Source organism: Heptranchias perlo, chromosome 12 (genome assembly GCF_035084215.1).
Source record: "Heptranchias perlo isolate sHepPer1 chromosome 12, sHepPer1.hap1, whole genome shotgun sequence".
NCBI classification, from domain to species: Eukaryota; Metazoa; Chordata; class Chondrichthyes; order Hexanchiformes; family Hexanchidae; genus Heptranchias; species Heptranchias perlo.
In genome coordinates this window covers 50,216,651-50,238,713 of record NC_090336.1, presented here as the reverse complement: position 1 = coordinate 50,238,713, position 22,063 = coordinate 50,216,651, and the positions used below count along the sequence as shown (strand labels likewise).

The following is a 22,063-nucleotide window of genomic DNA, read 5'->3' as shown; positions in this document are numbered from 1 at the left end:
TTCTGCTATATAGTGTGGCTGCCTGTGTTTCAAATTTGGCCTGTTCACACTACAAGATAGATTCGGAGCATCAGCACCAAGTCCAGAACAGCAGTGTCTGTGCATGTGCAGTTGCTGAAAAGTCATGATCACGGGGAATGAAACTATTTTGTGAGCTAGTGTCCCCTATCTCCAGAGGCACATTATATTCCTTTCTTTATATTTCTGTGCTGCATCCAAACACAATAGGACCAGATCACCTCTAAAATAAAGAATGCTATGAATTTAGCTTTTTCTTTAATAATAAAAATAACAAACCTTTTTGCATTTGTTTAACACATTTAATCAAGCTGCATTTTCATAATAGCTCCATCCCTTTTAGTGGGACATCACATTTAATTTTAGACATTAGTGATAAAAGAGCACGAACAATTAGAAACTAAAGCAGATTATCTAATGAACCATAGCAGAATATTCACAAATGCACAGTGCAGTAAATGAATGACAGGTCGCTCTGCAAAGCACTTATTAAGTGTTAAAATATTGCATAGGTTATTCTACATAGGGTGTCTGTCTGGATACACTGTAAAAAAGTCTGAAGGTGCACTGGAAAAAGTACTCATATTCACATCAGTGTTATATTGGCAATAATCACAAGTGGTTTCAAATGGAGCACTGCATCAAATTATCCTTTTTATAAAATAAAAAGCTGATGCAGGTAGTTACATTTCTATGTAGCTTTCAACATTTTTTAAAAATGTAAATACACATTCAATAACCATTCTCCCAGATCATAAAGAAGAAAACATTCATTTTATTTGTTTTTCTGCAGATTTTGTTGAGCAGATAGCTGATGGTACTTCCATCTTACTTCTATCTGATCATTGTGCTGTCAGTGCTACCATTTAATTCTTGTGTTGTACATAATGAACATAGAGCTGTAGTGCCGTAAATTAGACATGAAGGTTATAAGCAGCATGTTATACTCTAATTCTGTTACCTTCCTAACTATGTCCAGTGGTGTGGAACCTCAACATGGCCCCGAGTTGCATTTTCTTCCCCACATCCATTCCATCGCCAAGATGGTTTTCTTCCACCTTCAAAATATCACCCCTTACCTCTCCCCCACTGCTGCCAAGACTCTAAGCTTAGTTTTTCTAATGGTCCCCTCGGTAACCTCCCCACTTCCATCCTCCACAAACTGCAACTCATTCAGAATGCTGCTGCTCATGTCCTTCCCTACTCAAAGCCCTGCACTCCATCATCTTCACCAGGTTCCACTGGCTCCCTGTGCCCCTTCAAATCAATTTCAAAATCTCTGTCCTTATCTTCAAATACCTCCATGGTCTCAGTCTACCCTTCCTCAGTGACCTCCTTCAGCCCTATATACCTGCTCACACCCTTTGCTCCTCTGATACTTGTCTACTGCTCATCCCCCATCCTCTTTGCTGCACCAATAGCGGCCACTCTTTCAGCAACCGTGTCCTAACTCTCTGGAATTCCATCCTAAAAATTCCCCCGACCTTATCTCATCCCTTCCTGTTTTCCAAAGGCTTTCAAAAACTTTTATCTTCATCCGCTCTTTTGGCCTCATCTCCTAATTCCATTCTACCTGTTCTTCCTTTTCCTTTAGTTATCCATTGCCTTCTCCACCCCGTGAGGTCCTCTGAGACATCCTTTCAACATGCGGGACACTATGTAAATGCAAGTTGATGTTGTTTCTCTGCCTCCATTAAGATCTATCCAAAGAGTGGCTTGTCACTGGAGGACCACCCTCTGTTGGCTTCAGCTAGACCTGATACATCGTATCAGAATACACATTGGATCTATCTACTTACCAATAGAGCTCGAACCCCTTACTTGGGTTTGTAGATTCACACTTGTTACGTGGCTCCAGCCTGCCAAGTAAAATAGGCTGCACACACTGGAAACTCTCACTTCCTTCAAAACTCAGAGCAACACCATCAATGCATTGTGTATAACAAAGCATCGCATTATGGAGGAAATCAAAGTGTTGGTGAAATGGAAATGTCATGTCATATAAAGGAATCAAAGTGAATAATATAGGTTGTAAGATCAAACAGCTGTATAATAGGGAGATGTTTTGTTGAAGCTCTCTATATGAAACAGCTAGGATAATGGAAATGTCAACTCAGTAAGGTAGATTTTCCATTCGTCCCCTGCCACCAACGCATATCGGAAAATCACAGGCATGCTGCATGCTGGGGGCAAGTGAAGACTCACCCTATTATCTCTAATAATACTTTACATACATTGGATAGGAAATATAATGAAGATTGTTTATAAAGATAAACTTTAAAGAAATATTTTCTGCATGGAGTAAGTCATGAAAAAGAAGCTGTGAACACTTACATCTAACTCCTTTTACAAAGACAACAGACACATGCGTGAGAATGCAACGAGCTAGAAATTCGTTTGCTCCACATTCAGAAGTATTTTTTCAAAAATCTACCTTTTTGGTGGCAGCAGGTAGACTTGGTTTTCTTGAATGCAAGGGCAACCAAATTTTGCAAAGGGGGCCTCAAACAGGGGTTGGGCCCTTTAAAAGCATATGCAAAGGGCCAAATGCTTGTTTCGGGCATGTGCACTTCCAGCTCATAATGAGAACGTGCTTCCTGCCTGCCATGATGGAGGCTTAGGCACCCGTTTAGCGCTTAGAAAACGGGTGCAGCACTGTCTAATTTCTAGATCTCTGCCTCCAAGAGTAAATCAGGATTATTGAATTTTCATTGAGCCATTTTGCACATAAAATGCACACTCACAGACTGCCTCAATCAAGTTAAAAAAATTACTGCCCTTTTTTGTTATTCCTTTGGATATTGCAAAGACTCCCGTGATCAGATTAACTTTCATTTATACAGATTGAGTGGTTAATTAACTGCTTAAGAATTAGTACAGGTGCATTGTGAATGATTGGTTTTTGGTCATTCCTACCAACAAAATCACATTGCACAAAATCACCTTTCATTAAAAATGGTGCACAAACGTCATTTTGTTAGCAGGCCATGAATAACAACAAAAAGAAAGTTATTGCCTTGTCTCTTTGAACAAAGAGGAAAATATAGGGTAAATTCAGCAATCCCGTTATCCCAGTAGGGAGTCATGCTGGAAGAGAGCGTGGGTCAGAGCCAAAGCTACAACACTGTGGCATCAATTCTTTGATCCGTACTTCCTTTGAACATAGCAGTAATTTATCCTTACCGTCCTTCATTGTATACATAATTATACTCAGACAACTTAATCTGATCACAGGAATCATTATGCTGTCAGAAGGAATAACACAGCTAAAGGAAGACATTTTCTAATTGCACCTGGAATGAGGTGATGGTGATGCTAGTCTCTTTTCTGTTTTTATTTCCAGTGGCTGATTTAATATTGTACAAATTGTAAAGGATTATTAAAAAGACATATTTCCCAGCAGATTGATTGAACACCAGCCTGACAATTAAGATCAGCTCATCACATTCTGTACATTATTTTTAGTGTAGAGGACAACCTGAATGTCTTTACTGAACAACACATATCAGTTTATAATTAACTAATCGTTGTGTTTTTAAACTGTACTGATTTTTTACCTGTTTTCTGAAATGGAATAAGTCAGTAGAGAAATCCTGTAAATAATTGAAGTCTGATCTCAAAAACATTGCAAATTAAGAGTGTGTCACCACCTTCTCAGACTACAAGAACTTGTATTTATATCATCTTTCACGTCCTTAGTTTGCTTCAAAGCATTTCACAGCTAATTAGTTACTTTTAAAGTGCAGTCATTGTTGTAATATAGCCAAATGTGGCAGCCAATCTGCGCACAGTAAGGTCCCACAATCATAGAATCATAGAATCATAGAAGTTACAACATGGAAACAGGCCCTTCGGCCCAACATGTCCATGTCGCCCAGTTTATACCACTAAGCTAGTCCCAATTGCCTGCACTTGGCCCATATCCCTCTATACCCATCTTACCCATGTAACTGTCCAAATGCTTTTTAAAAGACAAAATTGTACCCGCCTCTACTACTGCCTCTGGCAGCTCGTTCCAGACACTCACCACCCTTTGAGTGAAAAAATTGCCCCTCTGGACCCTTTTGTATCTCTCCCCTCTCACCTTAAATCTATGCCCCCTCGTTATAGACTCCCCTACCTTTGGGAAAAGATTTTGACTATCGACCTTATCTATGCCCCTCATTATTTTATAGACTTCGATAAGATCACCCCTTAACCTCCTGCTCTCCAGGGAAAAAAGTCCCAGTCTGTCTAACCTCTCCCTGTAAGTCAAACCATCAAGTCCCGGTAGCATCCTAGTAAATCTTTTCTGCACTCTTTCTAGTTTAATAATATCCTTTCTATAATAGGGTGACCAGAACTGTACACAGTACTCCAAGTGTGGCCTCACCAATGCCCTGTACAACTTCAACAAGACATCCCAACTCCTGCATTCAATGTTCTGACCAATGAAACCAAGCATGCTGAATGCCTTCTTCACTACCCTATCCACCTGTGACTCCACTTTCAAGGAGCTATGAATCTGTACTCCCAGATCTCTTTGTTCTATAACTCTCCCCAACGCCCTACCATTAACGGAGTAGGTCCTGGCCCGATTCGATCTACCAAAATGCATCACCTCACATTTATCTAAATTAAACTCCATCTGCCATTCATCGGCCCACTGGCCCAATTTATCAAGATCCCGTTGCAATCCTAGATAACCTTCTTCACTGTCCACAATGCCACCAATCTTGGTGTCATCTGCAAACTTACTAACCATGCCTCCTAAATTCTCATCCAAATCATTAATATAAATAACAAATAACAGCGGACCCAGCACCGATCCCTGAGGCACACCGCTGGACACAGGCATCCAGTTTGAAAAACAACCCTCTACAACCACCCTCTGTCTTCTGTCGTCAAGCCAATTTTGTATCCAATTGGCTACCTCACCTTGGATCCCATGAGATTTAACCTTATGTAACAACCTACCATGCGGTACCTTGTCAAATGCTTTGCTGAAGTCCATGTAGACCACGTCTACTGCACAGCCCTCATCTATCTTCTTGGTTACCCCTTCAAAAAACTCAATCAAATTCGTGAGACATGATTTTCCTCTCACAAAACCATGCTGACTGTTCCTAATTAGTCCCTGCCTCTCCAAATGCCTGTAGATCCTGTCCCTCAGAATACCCTCTAACAACTTACCCACTACAGATGTCAGGCTCACTGGTCTGTAGGTCCCAGGCTTTTCCCTGCCGCCCTTCTTAAACAAAGGCACAACATTTGCTACCCTCCAATCTTCAGGCACCTCACCCGTAGCGGTGGATGATTCAAATATCTCTGCTAGGGGACCCGCAATTTCCTCCCTAACCTCCCATAACGTCCTGGGATACATTTCATCAGGTCCCGGAGATTTATCTACCTTGATGCGCGTTAAGACTTCCAGCACCTCCCTCTCTGTAATATGTACACTCCTCAAGACATCACTATTTATTTCCCCAAGTTCCCTAACATCCATGCCTTTCTCAACCGTAAATACCGATGTGAAATATTCATTCAGGATCTCACCCATCTCTTGTGGTTCCGCACATAGATGACCTTGTTGATGCTTAAGAGGCCCTACTCTCTCCCTAGTTACCCTTTTGCCCTTTATGTATTTGTAGAAGCTCTTTGGATTCACCTTTGCCTGATCTGCCAAAGCAATCTCATATCCCCTTTTTGCCCTCCTGATTTCTCTCTTAACTCTACTCCGGCAATCTCTATACTCTTCAAGGGATCCACTTGATCCCAGCTGCCTATGCATGTCATATGCCTCCTTCTTCTTTTTGACTAGTGCCTCAATCTCCCGAGTCATCCAAGGTTCCCTACTTCTACCAGCCTTGCCCTTCACTTTATAAGGAATGTGCTTACCCTGAACCCTGGTTAACACACTTTTGAAAGCCTCCCACTTACCAGACGTCCCTTTGCCTGCCAACAGACTCTCCCAATCAACTTCTGAAAGTTCCTGTCTAATACCATCAAAATTGGCCTTTCCCCAATTTAGAATTTTAACTTTTGGGCCAGACCTATCCTTCTCCATAGCAATCTTAAAACTAATGGAATTATGATCACTGGTCCCAAAGTGATCCCTCACTAACACTTCTGTCACCTGCCCTTCCTTATTTCCCAAGAGGAGGTCAAGTTTTGCCCCCTCTCTAGTCGGGCCATCCACATACTGAATGAGAAATTCCTCCTGAATACACTCAACAAATTTCTCTCCATCCAAGCCCCGAATGCTATGGCTGTCCCAGTCAATGTTGGGAAAGTTAAAGTCCCCTACTATTACCACCCTATTTTTCTTGCAGCTGTCTGTAATCTCCTTACATATTTGCTCCTCAATTTCCCGTTGACTATTTGGGGGTCTGTAGTACAATCCTATCAAAGTGATCTCTCCCTTCTTATTTTTCAGTTCTACCCATATAGACTCAGTGGGCGAACCCTCGGATATATCCTCTCTCACTACTGCCGTGATGTTCTCCCTAATCAAGAACGCAACTCCCCCTCCTCTCTTACCTCCTGCTCTATCTTTCCTATAGCATCTGTACCCTGGAACATTGAGCTGCCAGTCCTGCCCCTCCCTTAGCCATGTTTCAGTAATAGCTATAACATCCCAGTCCCATGTACCCATCCATGCCCTGAGTTCATCTGCCTTGCCCATCAGACTTCTTGCATTGAAATAAATGCAGTTTAATCTAGACTTCCCTTGGTCTTTGCCCTGCTTTCTCAGACCATCTGTCCGGTCATGTTCTGTACACTCTCCCTTACTGCCTTTTGTTTCTGTCACCACTTTATTTCCCACTGACTTCCTGCATCGGTTCCCATCCCCCTGCCACATTAGTTTAAACCCTCCCCAACAGCACTGGCAAACACTCCCCCTAGGACATTGGTTCCAGTCCTGCCCAGATGCAGACCGTCCAATTTGTACTGGTCCCACCTCCCCCAGAACCGGTTCCAATGGCCCAGGAATTTGAATCCCTCCCTCTTGCACCATCTCTCAAGCCACGTATTCATCTTAGCTATCCTGTCATTCCTACTCTGACTAACCCGTGGCACTGGTAGCAATCCTGAGATTACTACCTTTGAGGTCCTACTCTTTAGTTTAACTCCTAACTCCCTAAATTCAGCTTGTAGGACCTCATCCTGTTTTTTACCTATATCGTTGGTGCCTATATGCACCACGACAACTGGCTGTTCACCCTCCCCCTCCAGAATGTCCTGCAGCCGCTCCGAGACATCCTTGACCCTTGCACCAGGGAGGCAACATACCATCCTGGAGTCTCGGTTGCGTCCGCAGAAACGCCTGTCTATTCCCCTTACAATCGAGTCCCCTATCACTATAGCTCTGCCACTCTTTTTCCTGCCCTCCTGTGCAGCAGAGCCAGCCACGGTGCCATGAACCTGGCCACTGCCACCTTCCCCTGGTGAGCCATCTCCCCCAACAGTATCCAAAACGGTATACCTGTTTTGGAGGGAGATGACCGCAGGGGACCCCTGCACTGCCTTCCTACTCTTCCTCTGTCTGTTGGTCACCCATTCACTATCTCCCTCAGTAATTTTTATCTGCGGTGTGACCAACTCACTGAACGTGCTATCCACGACTTTCTCAGCATCGCGGATGCTCCAAAGTGAGTCCATCCGCAGCTCCAGAGCCGTCAAGCGGTCAAACAATAGCTGCAGCTGGACACACTTCCCGCAGGTGAAGGAATCAGGGATACAGGAAGGAGCCCTGAATTCCCACATCCCACAAGAGGAACATGACACGGCCCTGGGATCTCCTGCCATGACTTAACCCTTAAATTAGCTTAAGAACAACTAGCAGTTTTAAAGATAAATGACCAGATAATCTGTTTTTAATGCTATTGGTTGAGGAATAAATGTTGGCCAGGACACCAAGAAAACTCCTCTGCTCTTCTTCAAATACTGCTATGCCATTTTTTACATCCACCCTGAGAGGGCAGACAGGGTCTCAATTTAACCTTGCATCTGAAAGGCAGTATCCCCAGCAGTGCAGCATTCCCTCAGTATTGCACTGCAGTGTCCGCCTAGTTTATATGCTCAATTGTTGGGAGTGGGGCGTCAGCCCACATTCTTCTGACTCAGAGGAGAGAGTTCTACCACTGAACCAAGACTAATACCTTTAAAGCAGATTATATAGTAGATTACTAAGTATACTATAGTATATATAAGAATCACTGTAGAAATTATATGAATCCTAACCAGCAATTAGCATAGTCACTAATCAATATACAAGATACAGTAGTACTACTTTAAAAACAGATACAGATGAGGAAGGCCATCTTAACTCACCTATCCAGGAAAATAAACAAACATAGTCCCCTCGTCACATCATCCAGCTACTTCTTAAATGATTTCAGGGTTTTTACCTCCACTAGCCTACAAAACCGGCAGAAAAACGATATTACAATAATGGCCTGACTTTTGATACATCTGCACTTAGTTTGCAGCACTGCATTCAGCACTCTGAGTAAGGATTGACAGAACCCATCCGATGAGCACAGAAGAGTCGGACCATCAAGCCAGGGGGACAATTTTCTCTGGTCGCTGTGTATCAGTGATATTGTCAACATATTGGAAAGATCTTCCATGGTCACTATTTCTAGCAAAATAATAAAATAATTCTATTGTTGGAAATAGTGATCAGAGAAAACCTTTTGGCCATAGTTACAATGTTGTCCACTCACCGTGACCAGAGGAAACCTTCCCCCGATGTTCAGGTTAAAGTTGGATTGGGAGTTACTCAACTGCTAGAGCTCTCTGCCTGCAATGAAGCCGGTTGTCTTTTCCATTGAAAAGAGCAGTTTCATGAACCAACAATCTTTACTGCATGAATAGATGATCAATAGACAGACAAGCTGTAGCTGCAACACCTGTTCATGTGATGCAATTTAAGTCCGGTCCTAAGTCACCAACAGATTTATTGAGGTAGATTTTCAACTGCCGCCCAGATGTAAAACTGGCATTGGGGACTAGTCGCTCATTATAGAAACTGCCCAATCTGCAACTCCAGTATTATGCCCAAGTGGCACGTTGAACGTCTACCCTATTATATCTTAAACATCTGCTTCCATTCTAGTCAGTATGCGAAACAAGTAAGGGTCAAAACCAAACCATTATTAAACCTTTATAAAACACTGGTTAGGCCTCAGCAGGAGTACTGTGTCCAACTGTGGGCACCACACTTTAGGAAGGATATGAAGGCCTCAGAGAGGGTGCAGAAGAGATTTACTAGAATGGTACCAGGGATGAAAGTCTTCAGTTATTTGGAGAGACTAGAGAAACTGGGGTTGTTCTCCTTAGAGCAGAGGAGGTTAAGGGGAGATTTAATAGAGGTGTTCAAAACCATGAAGTGTTTTGATAGAGTAAATAAAGAGAGACTGTTTCCAGTGACAGAAGGGTCAGCAACCAGAGGACACAGATTTGAAGTAATTGGCAAAAGAACCAGAAGTGACATGAGGAAAAAAAAATTAAGCAGCGAGTTGTTATGATCTGGAATGCATTGCCTGAAAGGGTGGTGGAAGAAGATTCAGTAATAACTTTCAAAAGGGAATAGGATAAATACTTGAAGTGGAAAAATTTGCAGGGCTATGAGGAAAGAGCAGGGGAGTGGGACTAATTGGATAGCTCTTTCAAAGAGCCAGAACAGGCAGGATGGGCCGAATGGCCTCCTTCTCTGCTGTATCATCCTATGATTCTAATTAAAATCTATTTATTATGTATTATTGAAAATTCCAAGCAATTGATAATTTAATCTCAGGATCCTGGCAATGTTCACAAAACATTTTAACAATTCTCAGTTTATGATATCATTTTAACTGTTCCCTAACAGCCTTGGAATTCACTGTCAGCCATCTGTTTCTCAATCTGTAGATTAAAACCTTACTGTTGTTGTTATGAAACAGTGCTATGTGTTACCAGAATACTCAATGGGTTATTAGTGACTAAAGATTTTAATATTGATAAAATTTGAAGATATCAGATGGATTTATCAGCAGCAAGCCATAGATCATTTTGATTATCTTGACATATTTACACTGTAAAAATGAATGCAAATGCAAACACAATAATAGACATGATTGACACAGGGACATCACAGCTGGCAGGACTAACCAAGACTGAACAAATCTGATCACACACGTGGCTGGAAGAATGAAATTTCAGTCAGTGCAACAATTCAAATCTTCAACCACGACATTCAGTATTTAACATTGTAATAAATCACTCGAACTTAAATATTTATGCAGTGCAAGATCCTACATGGTCAGTTTTAGGCATGGAAATTATGGAAACATTTGACCTTCTTTCACCACCAATAAGGATTAGTTCATAAACTGAATTATTTCTGAAGCCTATACCACCTCTACCGCCTAGAAGGACAAGGGCAGCAGGCACATGAGAACACCATCAACTCCAAGTTCCCCTCCATGTCGCAAACCATCCTGAGTTGGACGTATATCGCCATTCCTTCATCGTCGCTGGGTCATAATCCAGGAATTCCCTACTTAAAAGTGCCATGGGAGAACCTTCACCACACGGACTGCAGCGGTTCAAGAAGGTGGCCCACCACCACCTTCTCAAGGACAACTAGGGATATGCAATAAATGCTGGCCTTGCTAGCAATGCCCATATCCCAAGAATAAATTAAAAAAGTTAATCACCTCCCATAATATTTGTGCTATGAAAGTACATGCAAGAAGTGAAATATGAAACTATATGGGGGAGAATTGTCTCCTGCGACGTGCCCAAAATCGGGATCGTGGTGGAGAATGAAGGAAAATGTGGACAGCGAGTCCTAACCCACCGTCTCACGGCCCAACCAGGATCTCCCTTCCATCGGCCCCACTGGGACAGGCAATGGCCTCCCCTTCCCCACCTACCACGGAAACAGGCCATAACCAATTTCCTGCCCCTAGTTTGGTAAGGTGCAACTGCAATGTATGCTCAAAGAAACCCAATACCCAGTAATACAGATGATATGGCAAGAAATGGGCTAAGCCAGAAACTACAGAAAATTGCAGAGTCAAGGGAAGTGCATAGGGAACTTATGGCAAAAATGGTTGAAGGACACCTTGGGGTGCATCGAAGAGGAGTAGCAAACTTCTGATCTGCAGAGAGTGATTTTGAAAGTGGAAGCTGTTTGTGACATTTGGTGGCAGCAGAAGTGAGATAAGAAGTAGAAGCAAGGCTGATGAGAGCAACTCAGACGGATCCACAAGGTGCCTGGTTAGGTTCGGATTAAGTAGAACAATGTGAAGCTCTTCTGGACTAACGTGGACATCTGAGGTAAGCCACTTCAAATTTCTGTTAGGATTCACTCATAAGATCTGGCTATACCTGTAAATCTACGTGTGTGGGAGCAGACTGAGCAGACAGACCAGGCATGCTGAACAAAATTTTGAGTGATTACCCTATTGTCTTCGAATGTGGATGGTAGATATGAAGGTACAAACATGGCTCTGAAATTACAGCATGGGATACTAACATATAAATGCTTAATATATTTATCTGAAATCCTCTGTCCGCTATTTTGGTGGCGGTGTTATCCTGTTTAATTTCAGGACCCAAATGTTGAAGTTGACAGCTTGGAGGGTGCAGAAATTTCTCTTTGGTCTCTGCAGCAGAAAAGAGGCAATTAGTCTTCTACAGCTGTCAAAGCATGTCTGTGGATGATCACAGGTGAAATTATTCAATGGAATCTCCACGCAGTCTGTGGATCAGAACCTGGAAGGAAACACTTGTTGGAGAACTTACCGTCTTGTGGGAGGATGAGATAGAAACGGTACATGAAAGGAAATTGAGAAAGTATGCAAATTTGAAGAGTAAAATGGAAGAGCGTGGCTGGTACTGTCAGGGGGTAACATTCAGGGCGAGCTGTGAGGGAATCTCACATGGCTTGTTTAGACTCTTGCTTAAGTCGCTGAAATATGGGCCAAAACAACAACAATAACTTGCATTTCTATAGCAGCTTTAACGTAGAAAAGACTACAATAAAGTTGTTAGGACACAATACAGATATGCAAACTTTGACGACTTGGGATCAATTTAAAGAGGATGGCCACAAATACATTCCTCACAACAAGACAGGCTGTGACAGTCCTAACACTCAGAGCTTCTGGACTTAATACATCGATGAGTGATGGTTAGCTGATGATTTTGAAGGTGCTGTGAAGCCTTGTATTTTAATGAACAATGTCTGAAGATGTAAACTGAATAAATTGAATAAATAATAAATACCAGCTTCTCTTCTGTAGTTTGAGAGAAGAACAGACTGGTTTAATTTTTATTTAGCATCACAGATTGGTATGGCTGACCTCTTTGGTGTACATTTCACATGTACTCGTGTTATTTTTCATGCCATATGTACTGTGTGCAAGAAAAAGCAGTATTTTTGTTTGTATAATGTTTGCTGGAAATATTATTCATTACTTTTATAAATATATCTGCAGGCTGGCAAGAATTGTTCTACAAATCAAGATGATAACCCCCCCCCTAAGTAGGAACACATCCGAAGCAAGTTCATCTCTGCAGGTATAATTTGTCACACCTCATGCAGAAAACAAAGGGCTAGAAAAACAACATTGATTTTGAAAGATAGCTTGCCCATTTTACTGATAGTTGAAAGTTGGCAAAGGGGTGGTAAATGACATCGGGAATGAAAAATATCTGTTCATTTAGAAACAGCAGCGCTCTGCAGATTTGGCTTCACCCGCATATGTTTAACCAACATTTCAGTACTCTATCATTTAGGGATTTCACTTTTATTATATGCCTTACAGAGCAACTAAAGCTGTTATAACTGTCAAATGAAAGGTCAGGAATGGGTCATGATCAACTGCTGTTTCGTGTCCAGTTGAGTAATGATGCTGGCATTCCGAATTCCACACAGCCCATTTGGGATTGTTGCGTCTTCGCTGAGGATGTTTATCATGTAGCTGCAACCTACTGTGACTCTCCAGTTGGTAGATTATCAAGCAGAGTCAAATAACACTGTGGTTTGAAAGACAGGCACAGTTGCATGTAACAGTAACACACTTTCTGCACAACACAGTAGAACCAGGATCCATAGGTGTGGGGACGGGCAAATATTCTGGAGCTTTGTTTTATGAACCTCAAGAATCAGGGAATTATACATATTGGACTTTTCAATGGGAAATTCATTGGAAGAGGTGAATATGTGATGGGATAGATTGTAAATAGGCTTTGTAAAAATTAGAATTGATGGGCCTAAAGGCCATTTCTGATGTCATGTTTTTTTAAGTCTCAAGCTGAAACACAAGCCTAAACAATGCAAGTCTGCTCTGGCAGCAAGATCACTTGCCTGCAGCCAGTGCAATTTTTCATTCTCTGTGATACCTTACCATCGGCACAGACTCGAAAATTGACCCCATGTAGCCCACTTCTCTGTGCTACTTATCAACACTTTTAACAACCTATACTCCAACATCCCCAGATCCCTTTCTTGTTCAGCTACCTCAAGCTCATTGCCATTTAAAATGTATTCCACATTCTCGCTTCTTCTACCTAATCTCATGACTTTACATTTACCTGTGTTGAACTCCATCTGCCACCTCTCTGCCCATTGACTTAGCTTGTACAGATCCCAGCAGTTAGTATTAATGTTCTGTTGCATCCAATTTGGTGTCATGCACAAACACACATTTAAGACAGTATTCCATATTCTAAGTAATTTATAGAAATTGTAATCATCAGCACAATTTATTTCCCATCAACTCCTTTCTTCATTCTTCTTGATTCTAAAAAGGGTGGGAGTTCCCAACTTAGGGTTGTAATATGCATGATGAGCCTCACAAATGCAAAAGTGAGGAGTACATTCACCTTTGCCTTGCTGCTGATACCAGCACACAACTTCCTCATTTGCAGCTAGTGGCAAGGGAGCTGGTTGATAGCATTAATCAATCAACAGCTTCCCTCCATGAAGATGACACCCGTGCTTTTACTAGATGGTGGTCTTCAGCCCCCAAAAAGGGCTTTTGTGCACCTCTTGCAGCAGGACTTCCAACCCTTCAGCCTCAGAGGGAGCAGTGTTGCCCACATATCTCTACTGTGCCATGGTAAACAATTAGTTCATTTCCATCCCCCACCCCCCAACCATCCCCTTTTTTGGTGAGCAGCAGCCCTTTAAGAATTGCACCTTTACCAGATTTTCTGTTCCCCAGCCAAGTGTTCAGCAGACCAAGATCTCTGGGCAAGCTGTTCCTGTGCTTGGACCAATTTGAAAAGAGGGGGCTTATATTTCAAAATTGGGTACGACTCAATCCCTGACCTACATGGGCAGGAACTCCATTTTTGTTGGGGATCGCAAAACCAGGGCTCTAATGTTTACTTTGCAATAGTCAACAAACTTAATTTGTGTGCAGACCAAACATAGAATCATAGAATCATAGAAGTTACAACATGGAAACAGGCCCTTCGGCCCAACATGTCCATGTCGCCCAGTTTATACCACTAAGCTAGTCCCAATTGCCTGCACTTGGCCCATATCCCTCGATACCCATCTTCCCCATGTAACTGTCCATAGAATCATAGAAGGTTACAGCGTGGATGGAGGCCATTTGGTCCATCGAGTCCGTGCCGGCTCTATGCAAGAGCAATCCAGCTGGTCCCACTCCCCCGCCCTATCCCCGTAGCCCTGCAAATTTTTTCCTTTCAAGTACTTAACCAGTTCCCTTTTGAAGGTTATGATTGAATCTGCCTCCACCACCCCATCGGGCAGTGCATTCCAGATCCTAACCACTCACTGTGTAAAAAAGTTTTTCCTCATGTCACCTTTGGTTCTTTTGCCAATCACCTTAAATCTATGTCCTCTGGTTCTTGACCCTTCGGCCAATGCAAACAGTTTCTATCTATCTACTCTGTCTTGACCCTTCATGAATTTGCATATGCAAGAATTTTTTTTTAACGAACGTTCACTTCCTTCAGTAGTCTGTCATTCTCATGTGACATCACAAAGTAGCTCCAACAATTTTCTTGAACAAAAACTGCAAAAGTGCTTACTGAAATATTTTTTCCAGTTAAAAATCTACTATAAGCGTTACAAGTCAAATAGACCACTGTTAGCCATAACCAAAACTTTAATACTCCTGACTCATCCATGCATTCTTATTTATGGAGTATGAAGTCCATGTATTATGGAGCTGTCACTTTGGCAGAAGTTTAGCAGAAACCCCGTTTACGGCAGACGGGAGAATCCCTTACGTTTCTAACAGGATGCAAATGGTATTTTTTGAAATATTAAATTTCAGGACTATCCACTTCCCTGCAATTTTATGGATTTGGTCAAATTGCATTTGGACAATATTGTTTTTCACTAAACTCTGACTCAGTTTTTACATGACTTCTAAAAATGTCCATTCCAAATTCTACAAGTTCTCATTGCTTAAAATTGCAATATTTTTCAAGTCTTTCTGTGCTCTTTGTACAAAGAAGAATCAATTTAGTGAGAGGTCTGCCCTTATTACCATTTTCTCTGACTGGCCACCTAGTATATAAAAACAAATATATAGCCTTGCACAGCACAGCTTTAAAACAGCAACCACCCTTAACATGTCAGACATCACTGTGTAAATGACAGACAATGGGGTGGGATTTCTCCCAATGTTTTCGCCAAAGTCTTTGCAAGTAATACACCCCGCCCAATTTACTTTCCATTGTAAAACCAAGTGAGGGTGTAAAACGAGTGGCCGATCCAATCCGGTCAGTTTCAAGCCTGGCGAGTTAGGTTAAAATGAACATCCCCCACCACCCCCCTCCCAATTTGTCAGGAAAACTTTCAGCTTAGGCTGCTGTTACTATAAGATCAGCTCATCAGTAAACCAATTATTAAGAAGTAAATGACAGATAATGGGGTGGGATTTCCCCCAGAGTAGAATCTGAGCAGCCTGGTAGTCCCGTCGGGAAGACCGGACCATTTCAAGGACAGGGCCTCATTTACATCGGGCCAGCAGGCTGCAGCCAGAAACCGAGCGCCCCCAGGACAGTCCGCTGTCTCAAAGCCTCTGCCAGATCAGGCAGCCCAGCCCGCCTCAGGGCCAGGGGCAGGTAGGTTCCTGGGAGAGTCCTGATCTGCGGGGGGGGGGAGCCGGTGCGACAGCAGCCCAGGCTGGGTTTATGGAGCGCTCCAACTCCTCCTGGCCCAACAAAAATGAAGAGGATGTCACATCCGGGATCTTCTTCAGCCTGAGCAGCCCCCTGACGCTGGTCGGAGCACACGGTGCCCAGCTCAGTACGAAAATGGCAATTGGAGTCCTATGTATGTGAGAGGACACCGATTAGCCTTTTAAATGAGCCTCAGGAGGCTCATTTAAAAACACTGCCGCTGCCACAACGACGGCGGCAACGGGGCGGTAGATCGTTGCACACTATTTTCGGGCTGCTACCGCCCCATATCTGCCTGGTGGGAGGCTTGAAAATTCACCCTAAAGAGTTTGTTTTCATGTTAGTCATATTGGACCTCGTAAAATTCAGCTGTATGAAAATTAAATGAGAAGCATCGGTTAAAAGGGAATGAAAGGACTTTGAGGATTACTTAAAAGTGCGTTCAAGTGACACTAATGACCCTATATTCATAGGCATAATTGCTGTAATCAGGGGTATTCGGTGTCCTATTTATATGATAATGTAATCAGTGACCAATTTAACAGATTACTTTTGAGAATGTTGACACCTTAGCTGGTTGTACAAATTCTGAAATATTTGCAATCTATTTTTATGCAAATTTGGGCTAGTGATGGATTTTTAACCCTGAGTACACATAATAATAAATAGGCTTCATTATTTAAAAAGTGCTAAATAGCATCAATGATTATCCAATGTTTGGTCATTTGAAATTCTATAATTGTGTTAAGCTATTAAGAAGCACGGATATGCGGGTTCTGCTGCATTGCTTATCCATATTGCCATAGCAACAATGGGATTTGTCGGCTCTCTGAGAGTTCCAATGGCCTATCCCCATTTCTCTTGGTAAAACTGTGGCAATTGCTGCTGAGCTCCATCTGTTATCTTCTCTTGTGCAGTCAGTCCATCTCTTCGGTTATTTTTCTCTTTTTCTTTACATCCACGTAGCACAATTTATGGAAAATAATCGGCACTGAACATTTCCCATCGGTGCCACTCATACTTGTCCTTCAGATCAGAAGATGTGATTTAAATGCACGTTATCTATAGACATAGAATGAATTAGCTTTACCAATTACATGGACACTACAGCCAGCTAACAGAATCTGGCCTTCCTGATCTGTGTAGGCTCATATGCATTTATTGGCTTCCATATCTGTACCACTTCATCATTTTTACATAAATTCACACTTAGTTCTGGTGGTGTAGTCCCTGTGCTCTGCCACATAATTCTACTTTTTCTCACTGAAATAATGAACAGAGTAAAGGGCCCTCATGTCCTTGATGGGTCAAGAATCCTTGAATCAATCTAAGAGTGATATGCACTGCAGTTTCCAACGATTCAACATACACAGCATTAGAGGGATAACTCTGGGTCTTATCTGTTCTGTGAGTGGCTTATCCTCCCCTTTACGACAACTGAAAAACAGCAGCTTTCAAGCCATATTAATTCCTTATTTTAGACTTGGAATGATGATACACAGGCAAATAAAACTGTAATTTTGTACCTGAGAACAGTGTTACACTGATAGAGATACAGGAGCAACATCCCAATTTGTAAATATAAAATCAAGTTCAGTATTTCCAAATATAGTACGAAAAATTGAGGCTGAATACTGCAAATCACAAGATACATAAGAAAGATTGTACCGAACAAGCAAAGTTTAAAATCCTGTTTTGCAATGCACTATAATAGCAAAGCAGTGCATAATTTATTAGAGAGCTCAGAATATCTGGTTTCAAATGTGCATCAGATAGGTTATTAATACAGAGTCTCAATCTGAATTTGTGAACACATTTTGACTCCTTAACACTCCTAATACCTCTGGTCAGTGTGCACAAAATGGTGATGTTGGTAACAAAATCTATTTATGGACAGAATGTTCTACAAATAGATGTTGTAAGTGTTTGAATAATTACTTGTGTTATTGAAATAAATCTCAGATGGTAAGAAGTCAATACCTTCAGGATGTGAGGGGAAAGGAGAAATTGGTGAGGATTTTTGTTTGAAGCCTGAATGTAATTTTTAAGCCTACCGTGGCAGCATTAAAATACTGTTAGAAATGCTCCTCTAATGCCCCAGTTGGTGAAGATACTACAAGATATGGATAGCCTGGCAGCATTCACATTGGGCTAATTCCCAGGTGTTGTGGTGGAGAGCAGCTGAAGGTATGGCAACCAAAGCCAGAGGTCCCTGAATGATGAAAAATAAAGAGAGTAAGATGAACTAGAAAAAGGGACGTATGACAGATGTCAGGTTGATAATACGAGTGAGAACTAGGCTGAATATAGAAAGTACAGAGGAGAAGTGAAAAAGGAAATAAGAGGGGCAAAGAGAGTGTATGAGAATAGACTGGCGGCTAATATAAAAGGGAATCCAAAAGTCTTCAATAGGCATATAAATAGTAAACAGGTAGTAAGAGGAGGGGTGGGGAGGGACCAAAAAGGAGATCTGCATGAGGAGGCAGAAGGCATGGCTGAATGAGTATTTTGCATCTGCCTTTACCAAGGAAGAAGAAGCTGCCAAAGTCACAGTAAAAGAGGAGGTAGTTGAGATACTGGATGGGCTAAAAATTGATAAAAAGGAGGTACTAGAAAGGCTGGCTGTACTTAAAGTAGATAAGTCACCTGGTCTGGATGGGATGCATCTTAGGTTGCTGAGGAAAGTAAGGGTGGAAATTGCAGAGGTGCTGGTCATAATCTTCCAATCATCCTTAGATATGGGGGTGGTGCCAGAGAACTGGAGAATTACAAATATTACACCCTTGTTCAAAAAAGGATGGCAGTTTAACATCGGTGGTGGGGAAGTTTTTAGAAGCGATAATCTGGGACAAAATGAATAGTCACTTGGACAAGTGTGGATTAATAAAGGAAAGTCAGCACAGATTTGTTAAAGGTAAATTGTGTTTAACTAACTTGATTGAGTTTTTTGATGAGGTAACAGAGCAGGATGATGAGAGCAATGTGGTTGACATTGTGTATATGGGCTTCCAAAAGGTGTTTGATAAAGTGCCACATCATAGGCATCTCAGCAAAATTGAAGCCCATGGAATAAAAGGGGCAGTGGCAGCACAGATACAAAATTGGCTAAGTAACAGCAAACAGAGAGTAGTGGTGAACAGTTGTTTTTCGGACTGGAGGAAGGTATACAGTGGTGTTCCCTAGGGGTCGGTACTAGGACCACTGCTTTTTTTGATATATATTAATGACTTAGACTTGGGTGTACAGGGCACAATTTCAAAATTTGTAGATGACATAGAACTTGGAAGGGTAGCAAACAGTAAGGAGGATGGTAATTGACTTGAAGGGGACATAGATAGGCTGGTGGAATAGGCAGATACATGGCAGATGAAATTTAATGCAGAGAAGTGTGAAGTGATACATTTTGGCAGAAGAATGAGGAGAGGCGATATAAGCCAAATGATGCAATTCAAAAGGGGGTGCACAAATCTTTAAAGGTGGCAGGACAGGTTGAGAAAGTAGTTAAAAATCCATATGGGATCCTGGGCTTTATAAATAGAGGCATAGAGTACAAAAGCGAGGAAGTTATGTTGAACCTTTATAAAACGCTGGTTTGGCCACAACTGGAGTAGTGTGTCCAGTTCTGGGCACCACACTTTAGAAAGGATGTGAAGGTCTTAGAGAGGGTGCAGAAAAGATTTACTAGAATGGTTCCAGGGATGAGGGACTTCTGTTACGTGGATAGACTGGAGAAGCTGGGGTTGTTCTCCTTAAAGCAGAGAAGGTTAAGAGGAGAATTGATAGAAGTGTTCAAAATCATGAAGGGTTTAGATAAAGTAAATAAAGAGAAACCGTTCTCATTAGCTGAAGTATCAAGAACCAGAGGACAAAGATTTAAGTTAAAGCAAAAGAACCAAAGGCGACATGGCGAAAAACTTTTTTTACACAGCAAATAGTTATGATCTGGAATGCGCTGCCTGTAAGGGTGGTGGAAGCAGATTCGATTGTGGCTTTCAAAAAAGAATTGGATAAATACTTGAAGGGAAAAAAATTGCAGGGCTACGGGGAAAGAGCAGAGGAATGGGACTAACTGGAATGCTCTTACAAAGAGCCAGCATGGGCTCGATGGGCTGAATGGCCCCCTTCTGTGCTGTAACCATTCTATGATTCTATGATACCTGTGGAACTGTGCCTCAGCATCGGCTGGCATCTTTAGGGCTAGAGAAAAAAAAATCAGAGGGACAGGGTTGAACATTAAAACAATACATCATACTGACGTCAGTTAGAAAAATGTCCTCCATTGTTGAGATAACTGAAAGCTGGCTTGTTTTATGAGTCTCGTATAATCTTGAAAAAAAGAACACAAAGTCTCTTACCAAAGGGACATAAGCTCATGAAAATAATATTTGATGGGCATTTTTTGGTTGTGGGGAAATAAAAGAGGTGGGAGAGCTGTGAGACATTTGTATCAAGGAGAAATCATACGCAAGCAATGCAATACTGCATTTTGAAATCTTTTCACCATTGCATCATATAATCTTGACATGGCTGTCTTCATTGCTAGCAAAGGAAAAATTGTTCAAACACTTTTTGTGAGGATGGTGCTCTTTGAAAAATAGCAAAATTTTAATTCCATACCATCTTTATTTTTCAGATGAAAACCTACAACGCTTCAAGATTGAGAAACGGACCACAAAATCTGAACAAAATGAGGAAATTTAGAGACTATGACTATTAGTCAGGAAAATGCAATTTTGTCTGCTGCAGAAGCACTGCATATAACACAGTAGAACAGTTTTTTATTTGGAATGAGTCCCTTTGCTAATCATTTCAGCCATTTTAGTCCAAAACAGTACAGGAGTCATATCCTGTGCTGAAGCATGATATGTTTTTACTACAAACAAGTTAATCTTTTTTTAGATTAAAAAAAATTAAATTAAGGTGATTAGAGGAAAGTAGGAGGCTAATTAGAGCTTGGTTTTCATTAGAATTAATTGCAATAGTTAAAGAAGGCTGCAATGAACCATTTTTCTTAGACAGACTCGTACTATTATCATCCTTTTGACAATAAGGTACTTAGTGTGTGCTCTATACTGATGCTGCAGTGATTTTCATGATTTCTGGTTCATGGGGAACAGTAAAAAGATGATTAGTCGTTGAAGTCAACAAGCAGAAATTGGTTGTTACAGGTTGACAACAAGTTTAAGATCAAGAGCAGAAGTTCAACCATGAAATGTTAAGTCATTAGTAAGAGAGTAAATGAGCATTCAAGGAGCTGATTAAAAGCATTAATGAAAATAATAGCCTCCTTTTAATTAACCATTAGCCAAAAAGATAGTTCTGCTACCAAAGTGGAAAATATTAGATCTTCCCCAAGCAGATGTTTTTTTTTAAAACCAATAATGAATCCAGAGGGTATTTTTTTTAAACTGAATAAAGTAAGGGTCACAGGTGTTATTTTGCTTAAAAGGAAGCCTGCCTGCTTTACATTTTGAGTCATGATGTGGAGATGCCGGTGATGGACTAGGGTTGACAATTGTAAACAATTTTACAACACCAAGTTATAGTCCAGCAATTTTATTTTAAATTCACAAGCTTTCGGAGGCTACCTCCTTCCTTTCACATCGTTCACCTGAGGAAGGAGGTAGCCTCCGAAAGCTTGTGAATTTAAAATAAAATTGCTGGACTATAACTTGGTGTTGTAAAATTGTTTACAATTTACATTTTGAGTGTGTGTGGTTCTTTGAATGGTCTCCAACTTTGTCTTGTGTGAAACATTTGCAACATTGCTATGCTACAAATGTGGCAATTCAAGATTCCCAGCCTGTTATCTTAAAAGTAATTTCCTATCGATATACACACAAAAAAAACATTTAAGTATCTGCACATGAATGGATCGCCTGTGGTAAAATTACTCACAAATACA

At 41.4% G+C, this 22,063-nt stretch overlaps 1 protein-coding gene across 2 annotated transcripts in view; it reads left to right on the top strand.

Moving 5' to 3' along the window:
- Positions 1-21,674, top strand: part of luzp2 (leucine zipper protein 2) — a 208,555-nt gene extending 186,881 nt beyond the window's left edge. For both annotated transcript variants that reach the window (XM_067993534.1, XM_067993532.1), the window contains 2 exons: positions 12,489-12,570; positions 20,792-21,674. In XM_067993534.1, coding sequence (XP_067849635.1) covers positions 12,489-12,539 — 51 coding nt within the window. In that variant the 3' untranslated portion in view covers positions 12,540-12,570; positions 20,792-21,674. The remainder of the gene's footprint in view (positions 1-12,488; positions 12,571-20,791) is intronic.
- Positions 21,675-22,063: the final 389 nt, after the last annotated feature.